General features: G+C 48.1%; 1 protein-coding gene across 1 annotated transcript in view; it reads left to right on the forward strand.

Annotated features, from left to right (window-relative positions):
* The window catches only part of LOC149324991 (NADH-cytochrome b5 reductase 2-like), an 80,837-nt gene that overhangs the window by 8,495 nt on the left and 59,361 nt on the right, over positions 1 to 12,981 (forward strand). Inside the window, exon 2 of the mRNA XM_089563421.1 lies at positions 12,636 to 12,845. Within this exon, the coding sequence (XP_089419547.1) occupies positions 12,636 to 12,845 (210 nt within the window). The remainder of the gene's footprint in view (positions 1 to 12,635; positions 12,846 to 12,981) is intronic.

The raw sequence follows: 12,981 nt of genomic DNA on the forward strand, positions 1-12,981 counted from the left end.
GGGATATGCAGTGCTGTGGTGTACCTCGGTTGAGCCATTTTTACAGCGGAGTTTGCAGTGCTTCCGAGATGTACGCATGAAGTTATCTTAGGTATTGACTTTTTACGTATGTGTGGCGCAACTGTCGACTGTCACTCTGGGAAACTCTGCGTTGATGGTTCCCTTCCATCTGGACTCTTCGAGGAGACGCCGGCTCGACAAGATCTGTTTTGCGTATCCGAGGATACCAGTGTGCCCCTGCTTTCTATCAAGTGCGTCCCAGTTTCATGCCCCAGCCGTGCTTCCGATACCTTCGATGACACAGTGGCGCCTCTCTATTCTAACTGCGCCAAGAAACTCATTCTGTAGTTAATAAGGACGGAAAACTGGGCGAGTTTGTGGGGATTCATACTTTCAACTGCGCAAAAAAAAAACAAAAAAACACTGACACAAGGTAGAAGGCATGACACGAGCGCAGACTATCAACTAAATTTTTATTTCAGGAATCAGGTGCTTACAAATGCTCAAAAAACCCAGGGTACAGACGCATAGAAACAAACGCAACACAATCACGAACTTTGGCGCGTGCACTGCCAATTACTTCAACAAAACGAAAACACAAAAAACAAGGAAAAACCAACAGGTGGCATCCGGTCAGGCCAACGTTCCGTACTTCCTACTCGTGCAGAGATAATTGCGTAGAAAAGGTATCTCCACATCCAGCAGACCGACGGAAGGCGAAGCGACGCATGTATCTCCTTTTTTCTTGATGAGATATGCTTCCACTATCTCCCTGCATATCTGGTCTCGGTGTCTGAATAAGATTGTGGTCTTATTCAGATGTGGAAAGCATCCCTGGCAATTCCTGCAGTGCAATGCAAGGTTAGACGAGACCGCGCCCTTCAAAGACCTACGGTGCTCCGCCATCCGCTCATTAATACATCGGCCCGTCTGGCCGATGTATGACCTACCACACTTTAGGGGGACTTCATAAACTACCCCCGTGTCACAATCCGTGAATATGTTTTCCTTCCTGTGCGCTACCGTGCATCCACCTTTTCCTCTGTGGCCCTCTGGCTCAAGCTTGTTGCGTACAGCGCTACAGACCCCCGCCAGCTTATTCCTTGCGGTGAAAATGACAGTTGCTCCGTATCTAGCCCCCCTTTTTTTATCCTGTGCGAAATTCCGTGAACGTATGGAATCCCTACAATTCGTCTTTTTTTTGTTGAACACCCGCCCTCCCTGTCTCAGCTAAGATCCTTTCAGTGATCTGGCCGAGAACAAGCTCAGTATAATGTAGAAGAACTTCTTGCTGGGCGAGTTGGTGCATAGCTTTCTTGGGATGGCGTTGCGCACACGAACAAACGTACACAGGAAGAGGCAGAAGACAGAAAGAGCGCAAACTAGTTAGCGCAAACTAGATAGTTTGCGCTCTTTCTGTCTTCTGCCTCTTCCTGTGTACGTTTGTTCGTGTGCGCAACGCCATCCCAAGAAAGCTCAGTATAACCGGCTTCCTTCAACCTCCTTATTTGTGCTTGGAAGCTGTCCTGAACCCTATGCTCACAGGATTTTTCCAGGGAAGCTTTCAGACAGGAGGTCACTATGCCAGCCTTAATCAGTTTGGAGTGCCCAGAACCATAGTTCAGGAGTAGTTTTGTGGTCCGAGGGTGCTACTTCCAACATACTCCTTTTTCAAGGCACTCGATACTCAGGTCTAGGAACTGAAGAGTGCCCAGGCTTGGTAGTTCAAAGGTGAACTTCAAGCCGTCGCCCCTTTCTCTGAAAATTTTGACGACATCCGGAACCACCCTAGGAGAACTCGACAGCGGGAAAACCAAAAAACCATCCACATAACGGAATACCTTTCCTGCGAGATCAACAAGATCTCCCGCCAGTTCCTCATGCATTCTACTTAAGAAAATGTCACTCAAAATGGACGCAACTCTAGAGCCTATGCACACTCCCGACCTCTGGACAGAGACTTTCCCACCTCACCCAACGAAAGTAGAATCTAGGTAAAAAGAAAGCAGCTCGAGGAAACTTTCCACCGATATGCCACATTTGGCCACAAAAGCCACCTCGTCGTTGTCCAAGACAATGCAGTCTTTCACTTTCTTCATGAGCTGAGCGTGAGGTAGAGAGTAAAATAAGTCCTCTACGTCTATGCCGCAGGCAAAGTACTTTTTTTCTTTTTCCAGCTCGGAAAGGAATTTGACAACGCTTGCAGAATTCTTCACCAAGAAAGGGTCTGAAAGCGTAAGTGAACCAAATTGTCGCTGTAGGAACCCTGAAATGACATGCTGCCAAGTGTTCCGCTCCGACACAATAGCCCTAAATGGAACGGTCGGCTTAGTTGACAGTCTGCGCTGGTGTCGTGCCTTCCACCTTGTGTCTGTGTTTTTTTTGCGCAGTTGAAAGTATGAACTCATTCTGGTTCCGCATTGCCTGGTGTCGGTGTTCCAGGGCAGGACACAATTGTGGGCCATCAACTGTTCTTCGCAACCAGTGGTTTTACCAGTTCACATTAAGTTCGCCACGTGTAATCAAGATGGCCCTGCCTCGGTAGCTTTGGTTGCTGACGCACCAGACGCATTAGCTGCTACTCCAGCCAATGACTCACAACTGCGTCGGATGATCAGCACGTCTCTGAACAGTATCGAGCGTTATGCCTTAGAAGCCTTGCTGGTCAAATACTCGTCCATCTTTCACTTTTCAGAGCCCAGTGGTTCCCGTAGCATTCCCGTGTTACGTACACGGCATAGGATTGACACCGGTTACTCACACCGCATTCGACAGAAGCCGTACAGAGTGTCCCCAACGGAACGCCAGGTCATCAATCAACAAGTTCGGGATATGTTGCAAAAGGGTGTTATACAAGAGTCCTGCAGTCCTTGGTCCGCTCCTGTCATTCTGGTCAAAAAGAAAGATGGCACATGGCGCTTTTGTGTGGACTATCGCCGCCTGAATGCTGTAACAAAGAAAGACGTGTACCCGCTTCCTCAAATTGATGATGCCATTGACTGCCTGTTCACTGCATCGTACTTCTCATCCGTTGACCTATAGTCGGGCTACTGGCATATACCTATGCATCCCGAGGACAAAGAGAAAACTGCTTTTAACACCAGGACGGACTTTTTGAATTCAACGTAATGCCTTTTGGGCTCAGCAATGCTCCTGAAACTTTTGAGTGCTTTATGGACGCGATCTTACGGGGCTTGAAATGGCATATTTGTATGTGCTACCTCGATGATGTCGTCATTTTTGGCCGGACATTCAATGAGCACAACGAACGCCTCACACTTGTGCTGGATTGCCTGAAGCACGCTGTTCTGGTGCTTAATTCGAAGAAATGTCGTTTCGGTGAACGTCAGACGTTGGTGCTCAGACATGTCCTCGACCGTGAAGGTGTCCGTCCTGACCCACAGAAGACCGCGGCTGTAGGATCCTTTCCTACACCTCAGACTGCAAAGGAACTTCGCAGCTTCCTCGGACTTTGTTCGTATTTTCGCCACTTTATTCCCCGTTTCGCTGACATCGCTCACCCACTAACGAGCCTGCTCCACAAAGACCCTCCCTATGATTGGACATCTGAGTGCGATTCTTCTTTTCGCCAGCTTAAGTTTCTCCTCACATCGCATCCAATTCTCCGCCATTTCAATCCTTCTGCCCCAATAGAAGTGCATACTGGTGCCAGTGGTGTTGGCATTGGTGCCGTGCTAATGCCGTGCGTAACTATACCATTACTGAACAGGAGTGCCTTGCGGTAGTTTTTTCCCTTCAGCGGTTTCGCTGCTACCTGTATGGGCGACCTTTCACAGTGGTTACCGACCACCATTCCCTCTGTTGGCTGATCAACCTCCGTGACCCACCTGGCCGTCTTGCACGATGGGCAATCCGTTTGCAAGAGTTCGGTTATACCGTGTCGTAACAGAGTGGACGCCGATACGCTGACGCGGACTGTCTCTCTTGGTTGCCACTTGCAACAACGGAATGTGACGCCGACGACTTTGACCACTACATCGCTTCCGTAGAACCCAAATTCCCCAATGGCCGTACATTCCACGAGGAGCAACGGAAGGACCAGCATCTCACGCCATTCTTTACCGCTGCGCAGGCCCCTACAACCTCCTGTGCATTCTGTGTACGCAATAGTCTTCTCTACAAGAAGGTCTACTCCGCCACTGGTCTCCGTTTCCTTCTAGTGGTGCCTCACAGCCTACGCCAGCGCTTTGTGTGTGTGTCTCTTTCTTTCAGTCCGTGTCTTTTAAGCGCAGGTATATTTCAATATGGTAAACCAACTCGCCCAAGAAACCACTCTGCTACGCTCCTCTGTTTTGCGTGTCATGCATGACGATCCCACTTCGGGGCACCTGGGTTCTGCGAGGACACTCCACCGCATCCAAGAGCGCTTTTACTGGCCACGTATGCGCGATACAACTGAGAAGTATGTGGCAAGTTGTGTACAGTGTGCGAGTCACAAACGTTCCACCGGTCCTCCTCCTGGTCTTCTTCTTTACCCAGTGACTCCTCCCAGATCTCCTTTTGAGAATGTCGGGGTAGACCTCTTGGGGCCTTTTCCCAAGTCCCATGGCTGCAACTGTTGGATTGTCGTCTGTACAGATTACCACATTCATTACTGTGAGACAGCTGCTCTCCCCTCGGCTACTGCATTTCAGGTCTCTGTCTTTCTGCTGCACTCTGTGATCCTGCGCCATGGACCCCTCCGATTCGTAATCAGCGACCGTGGCCGCCAGTTCACCGCCGATATTGTTGAAGAACTCCTTCGATTGCGCACAGTGCAGTTCAGACATTCTACCCCCTATCATCCACAAACCAATGGTTTAACAGAGCGAACCAACCGGACACTCACCAGCATGCTTTCCATGTACGTCGCTCCTGACCACAAAGACTGGGACTCCATCCTACCTTTTATCACATACGCATACAACACCGCTCAACACGAAACTACGGGTTACAGTCCGTTCTTCCTCCTCTATGCCCGCTCTCCACTACACACCCTGGATACTATACTTCCGTTCTCCACCGACGATGACCCTGGCATCGCTGAGATCCTCTGCAATGCTGAGGAAGCCCGCCAACTAGCCCGCCTGAGAACTCTCGCCTCACAAGACCGCTCCAAAGCCCGCTACGACGACCATCATCGCCGAGTCACCTACCGCCCTGGCGAGTTGATCTGGGTTTGGCGCCCACTCAGGAAGCGTGGCTTAAGCCAGAAACTGCTCGCGAACTGTACCCGTCCTTATGTCGTCTTGGAGCGACTCAGTGACCTCACCTATAGGATTCCGCGCGTCACCGCAAGCGGCCGACGTTCTGACCGCACAGAACTCACCCATGTCGCGCGGCTGAAACTTTGTCATCCACGTGCGGATGCCTTACTCGCCCAGCGGGCTTCGCCTACTATGGGGGAAGTGTTACGAGCTTGGAGAAACGCAGGAAGGGCAAGGCGGAGAACGAAAGAAGAGGAAGTTGGGAGTGTGGTGCCCCGTTGGACGCTGATTCCCGCTCGCCGATTCAACCTCTCGCCGCTGGCCTGTTGAACCAGCTTGAACACCCCGGCTGTGAGATTATAGCCGTAAAATATATATATATATATATATATATATATATATATATATATATATATTGTATTGCCCCTAACAGGTTGGTCACAACTCGCTGAGCATCATGGTACGAGGCAGGCTTGACACAAACAAAGAGACAAAAAGGCAAACATAGAGACACACAACGGCTCAATGTGGACAAAGGCCACTATAAACGGTATTTCTCTCTATAGCCTGGCAATTTGGGCTTGTTGGTTTTTCATGGCGGAAGCATAGAGCGCACTAAATGAAGATTGGTTTGGTTTATGGGGGTTTAACGTCCCGAAGCAACTCAGGCTATGACGGACGCCGTAGTGAAGAGCTCCGAAAATTTCGACCACTTGGGGTTCTTTAACGTGAACTGACATGGCACAGCACACGGGCCTCTAGAACTTCGCATCCATCGAAATTCGGCCGCCACGGCCGGGATCGAACCCGCGTCTTTCGGGTCAGCAGCCGAGCGCCGTAACCACTTAGCCACTGCGGCGGGTTCTAAAGGAAGGGGACATCAGAAAGGGAGGCGCATGACTCATGAGCGCTGACTTGCAACTGTTTATTTCGAACCTCAGGACAGAATACATAGGAAGAACATGTCCAGCATCCCGCATGCGCAAGAAGTGGGATATTCCTGTGATGGCGCAGGTACGCAGGAAATGCATGGTTGTAAATCAACGCTAGCATGTCGCAGGTATCTTCTTTGCTTGTGCCCTCGACCATGAGTGCGCTGTACTCTTCGTCATGTTATAGGACGGACAGCGTAGCTTTAAAACTTTTTTAGCTTCTCTCAGGGGTTCCACCCTAAACAGCGACTGAGGCATGCACAGTAGTGTTTTCTGGTATTCAGAAAAACGGGATAGACCAAATGGAAAATACAGGTGCAACGGATAATCAGTCGCGGCAAGGATTGCAGTTCAAATATTTAACTGACGTCAAAGCGTGGTCACCATTTTGGTGTCCTCGGACCAGTGTGAAATGTTCTGTGTGGCCAGAATTCCTGGACACAATTTTAAGTGCGAGGAGAGTGTGGAACATTGTGATATACTGTTACAAAAATATTGAAGGTAATGGTCCATTCTATCAATAAGTAGCAGTCTTACTTATAAATTTTGTCCTTCGCTGGCATTGCGTAGTCAAAAGTGCGATAGAGCACGAATGAGGAGCGTGTTTGACGATAGCAAAAATGTCAGTAACAAAAAAAAAAACTACAAGCCTGCGGATGGGAGGTCTGCGATTGTATTATTTGTGAAAGTGGAACCTTATGATATCTAAAAAAATTCTCTTCATAAACATTTCCCGTGGAGGAATGTGCTTGCCGAGAATTTTGAGTGCGATTTGTCAAACATGCTTATCGCCAGCTGCTGCGGCATGCACCGCTGAAGCAACGCGCTCAACGCCAATATTGCACCAGTGGCATCATACGAGCCATAATTTTTTAGCTTATAATTTCGTGTTGTCATTAGCTTCTTGTTAAGTTAACAAGAAAGCATTAGCAACACACTATTTTCCTCTCACAGATGACTTCTATGCGGCGGTCCTAAATGTGCGCGGAGCTTCATGGCAGAAGTTTGGTTTGGTTTGGTTTATTGGGGTTTAACATCCCATAGCAACTCAGGCTATGAGGGACGCCGTAGTGAAGGGCTCCGGAAATTTGGACCACCTGGGGTCCCTTAACGTGCACTGACATCGCACAGCACACGGGCCTCTAGAATCGAAATTCTGCCGCCGCGGCCGGGATCGAACCTGCGTCTTTCGGGTCAGCAGCCGAGCGCCGTAACCACTGAGCCACCGCGGCGGTGCTCATGGCAGAAGTAGTACCCGGCTAAAGAACACTATATGTGCGTCGCCACCAAACAACTCTTGACTTCTCTGTAGTAGGACACGACTCACGTCTGCAATTACCGTCGCACAGAATTCCTTCTCGACAAATGGTAGTCTGAAGTTAAGGCATTTCCTGGAGCTAAAGCATTTCGTTGTACCCAAACAATAAAGCTATGCACATCACAAAAATTATAAGCTCAATAATTTTCAATAAAATTTTGGTTGGGGCTTGTTGGTGCATGGCATTGCTAAGAAGAAAGGTGAGCACATACAAGGGAGGCCACAGAAAGTGTAAAAGGGCAAACACTACACTAACAACTGCCATATTCTTCTATAATAAAACTTATATACTGAAAGGTGGTTTAATGGCACATGGGAAGCGCTCGAACCCAAGATTCTTGCGCCGGTAATCAATGATGCAGAGATGCTAGAGACCAGGTTCCAAAGAGCAATTCTGCAGCACGAGTGTTAGCCTGCCGGCCCAGGAGCTTCGTCGTCATTCGCGTGGGTGCATGATCATTTTCATTTCAATGCGAAGGTTATTAGACTAATATGGGTCGTTTGCTTATACCTAAAGAATGCCTGATGCAACGCCATCAGTTGATTCTTTCCGAAGCCAATGAATTTACCGTTTTGTTTAAGTAGCAATTTGCCTGATGGTGGATGCAGACAATTTGCTTGAAAATCATTGTTCCCGCTAGTTGCAAAGCCATGCCGGGAATGGACTTTTTTGTGAAACGGATCATCAGCTGTCCAGATTCCTCGAGAGTTGTGCCTTGACTACTATTACCGGCAACTAGACGTGGATATCTCGCAACAACGCAGTTATAAAAAAAGTCAATGCAGAGCGCAATGCAAGCCAATTAGAGCTCATCAGTACAAAAGAATTTAAGCAATCGCTTTACTAGAGGAAGAAATTGACGAATATCATTTCGTGGGTTTTAATGGAACGAGGGAGGGACGGATGCAGCTGACGTGTACTAGGGAATGCTCACAAACAGCCCTGTGACCAAAAATCGACGGCGCTGGAAACTGTGGTGCGGAATAATCCTCGTCCTCGAAGACAACGCTCTTCGTGGCACCGGTGCCCGAAGAACCAAGGAGAAGATTTAACATTTTGGTTGGGAACTTTTCGATCCCCCACCCTGCAATACCGACCTTGCTTCTTTTGCTCCTTCTTGCACTTCAAACAGTGGTGCAAAGGCTTGACTACTCGAGGAACTCAAGACCACCGTTGTAAATTAGTTGATTACCGAGGCGACTAAATTCTACGCAGAGGAGGAGGAGGTAGAAGAGGAAAGGCAGGGAAACGGAGAGAGATTAAGGAAGCTGCCGCAGGGTTATGAGTGCTTAGAAGTGCACGCCAGTTGTGCAGAAAAGTGCTCCAGATTTGTAGTGAACTACAGTTGCCATGAAAAAGACGTTTACTGTCTAATATATATATATATATATATGTATATGTATATATATATAGCAAACAGCCACAATCATAGCAAACACTCGTGCCAAGGGACACAGGGGATTCTTTCTTAATTTATTTATTTTGCAGTGTTGATCAATTTAGAATATTACTGAATATGTTATCGCTTAAAGCTAATTGATTACAAAATCATAAGAAAAAACAACCATATGCCGCCGGTGGGATCCGAACCCACAACCTCCGAATTACGTGTCCGCTGCTCTACCAACTGAGCTACGGCGGCGGCTGTCACATCCGCTTTCAAGGGTATTTATGTTTACAAGTGACCTAACCTTGAGAGTGTTCATCAGCGTCACCTTAACGTCGGAATTGAGGAGTCCGTCTTTACTCGCGTGCGTTCCGGTAGTAGTCTGTATTGAGGTGAACACCTCTGGAGACGACGGCTACTTCGCACTTCGTCTCCATTTGGGATGGCTTCTGCGGCGTTCTTGTGATCTACTTCTTCCGGACGACTCGGGCTGCTTTGGCGGCTCCCAGTTGGTGAGGGCCACAGGGACATCTTTTAGTACCTCCACCAGATGTCACGTACTGGTGACAGCAGTCCGGTGAGCAGGAAGACAGCGAAAATAGCTTCTAAGCGAAACTTTATTTGAGCTGACTTGCGCCCATAATGAACTCAGTAAGCCGGGGGCGGCCTGGCACCAAGCGTACACGGAAGCCGTCAAACCGAATGCCCGCCACTCTCGATCGTGGTCAATTTAGAGCTGATAGCGAACCTTTAAAGCGCGCAAAGTTACTAGAATATTCCGGAACTACATAAACTCGGGTTCGCCTCGATGCAATCAATCGAGAACAATTTGGTCGTATCTTGCATTACATAGAAACGATAAAGCGGCGTGCCGGCAGCTTTGGAGAATGAGCAAGCAGCAGTAAAAAGATTTGCGGCAATATAATTAACCTTGTAAAGGGAAGAATGGTGCAGCATCAAGCAACGAAGATAGCCGGAGCGCACACACACGCACAAACATGCAGCGCTATTTTTTCTTTTAGCGTGTCTGACATTGCCCAATCCTTTACGCTTCTTAATATCATTAATCTGCGTTTGTTCCCTGACCTGCTTTGCTCTCATCCTGTCTCCTAGTGTTAAACCTATCATTTTTCTTTCCATTGTTTGCTGCTTTGTCCTCAGTCTAAGCAGAAGCCTTTCTGTAAGCTACCACCTTTCTGCCCGATGGGTGACTTTCACCTGGCTTTCACTTATGATAGCAACTGAATCTTTCAGATACAGGTGTTGTGTACTTTTCCCTTGAAGGATATTGGTAAATTCTGAGTACCAGCCAGATACGTTCCACTCCATTCTGATTCTTCAGTCCACTCTCGTAATCTGGATCAGCGGTCTCTGCCTGGCCTAAGGCGGCGTATTCCCTTACCGATTCCACCGCCTCGCCCCTCTTCTACTAAGATGCACATTCACTGTTGTCACCATCAGCCTGACTAGGCCCACTGCAGGGCAAAGCCCTCTCCCACGTCTCTCCAACTGACCCCCTCCTTTGCCAGCTGCGGCCGCCGTATCCCGCAAACTTCGTAATCTCATCCGCCCAGCTGACTTTCTCCCGCCTTCTGCTACGCTTGCCTTCTCTTGGAGTCCACCCCGTTAACCTTATGGGCCCGCAGTTATCTTGCCTCCGCATTACAGCCCTGCCCAAGCCCGTTTCATCCTCTTGATTTCGACTAGGATGTCATTAAGCCGCGTTTGTTCCTTCAGATACTCTGCGCGCTTCCGGTCTCAACGTTACTCCTAGCATTCTTCTTTCCATAGCTCACTGTAGTCATTGCACTCATCTGTAGCAAAAGGCAATTTTCCTCTACCCACCACATTAAGGTTATTGGATTAGTATGCTCAGCTCATGTTGCATACTCTCTAGTGCAGATTAGTGTTCCGTGTTTTGACGACTAGAGCTAGAACGCCATATTGTATAGGACGTCACTCCTCCAATTTCTAGATATTACCTAGGCAGAAAGCTAACCCCGCGGTATCTACGCCAGTTTTGTAGGGAGCACTGCACCCACCGTAGAAATGCCGGGAAGGCCGGGTTTCTTGCTTAGCTTCGCTAGTCGCAGTCATCTTGTTTAGTGCACACGCCAGGACGAAGGGAAAAGCAAGACGAACAGGGGCGCCCGTGCTTGTCCTCGTCTTTTCCTTCGTCATGTCGTTTGGCATAAGTAAATATAGATATGATGTGATGTGATAACACCAACTAGCTCTACAGTTCACTTTGTTTAAAGCTTATGATGCCAAAATTATCTTTATAGTGTTATTGTGTGTTCTTCTTCATAGTGTTATTGTAATTGTAATTGTAAGGTCATTGCATACATTCTCGGTGCAGAACACTTGTGTGTATCCTTATATTTTTGTCGTTTTGCTTTTGTTTTTGCGTGTCCATCGTTTAATATTGTACGTAGTCAGTACAACACAACCTTTTTGCTTTTGTTTCCTTTTATGCTTTCTTGCTTTTTCTCCCCATCAGTGCAGCATTGCTTTTAATCATCGCGCAGTTATCTGAGGCATGTGTGCAATAAAGGTTCCGTGGCCCCGTCAGGCGTTTGAATACGCCTTTTGCCTCAGCTATCCAGACAGGAAAACTAAATATGTATAAGAATACACAGTACCGGTTTCTGTCAAAAATGAATGAATGAATGAATGAAAAAGGTAGTGCTGGACCGAAATATGAATTCGGCTTCGCAAGCGCTAGTTGAGCCGTGATGCTACCTCCGTGCGGAGAACAAATTATTTCAGTAGTGCGCTTTTCACATTTTCAGTTAATTTGTTGGGAATGTAAGTTCGGTGTTTCTCTGGTACAGAAACTTTCACAGCATTTCTTCAGCTGAACGCAGCTTTTCATGCCCGACAGTATCCGAGCCACATATGGAACTTCATCTTCCCCGCATTTTTGTGTCTCTCCATGGTGGATAGAGTGCAGCGCCGCCAGCTTTTCCTCCAAGTAATGTTGAGAAGCCCTCTTCGCCGCTTCGCGATTATTCGTTTCGTTCGAATACTCTCGCAAGCAGCGAATAATCGTAGAGATAGTAAATTTGTGTCTTATCCGGTTCGATTATTTATTCGCTGCGTATTCCGCTGGGTTTGCAGCGCAGCTATCCGTGTTCGCATTAGTATCAAAATACTACTAGCAGGATCAATATCAAAATACTACCAGCAGACTGAATATAGAGGTTCAACTGGCCATGATTCGAAATGACCAGCGCGAAAACAGACGGAGACAAGAGAAGAAACACAGACGACAAGACGGGCGCTGACTAACAACTTTATTTTCGAGGAAAGCCCAGCACAATATGTGCCAAAAACCACGTGACAGTCAGGGGGCCAAAGATTACAACCTAAAGCACAGTCAGCAAAGGGCGGCCGACACAAGCATGAATCGGAAAAAGCGAAATATGAAAAAATGGGGGAGGAAACTTTTATGAAATGATACATCAAAAAGCACTTTCACTTTTTTCGCGAAAGCATTTTTCGCTATTTCCGGTTCATGCTTTTGTCGACCGTCCTTTGATGACTGTTCTTTAGGTTGTAATCTTTGACCCCCTGACTGTCACGTGGTTTTGGGCATATATTGCGCAGGGCTTTCCTCGAAAATAAACAGTTGTTAGTCAGCGGCCCGTCCTGTCGTCTGTATTTCTTCAGTTGTCTCGTCTGTTTTCACGCTGGCCATTTCGAATCATGCCCCACCAACTCGCCCAATCAACAATTTTGATTGGTTTAACTGGCCATCTAAAAGCAGGATGTGATGTCTTCTTCGCAGAGGCTGGGCATTCGGCCAGGCCAACACGTGCTGCTGCAGGCCTGGGTGGATGGCCAGCAGGTGGTGCGGCCCTACACGCCGGTCTCGCTGCCAGACCAGCGCGGCAGCTTCGACCTCGTCGTCAAGGTGTACACGGCTGGCAGCCAGCACCCGAGCGGGGGCCTCATGTCGCAGTTCCTCGACAAGCTGCGACCAGGGCACGCTGTCCAGGTACGGACGCCGAGCGAAGTCACTGCCGCACAGCTCGTCGTAGTAGGGTCGGCAGCTCGGAAAAGTGAACCCTTCCCTTACAAAAAAAGTTTTAGACAATCTATAGAGTGTCTATAGACTTCTGTCTATAGAACAG

Source organism: Amblyomma mixtum, chromosome 10 (genome assembly GCF_055824585.1).
Source record: "Amblyomma mixtum isolate Tamu chromosome 10, ASM5582458v1, whole genome shotgun sequence".
Classification (NCBI taxonomy): Eukaryota; Metazoa; Arthropoda; class Arachnida; order Ixodida; family Ixodidae; genus Amblyomma; species Amblyomma mixtum.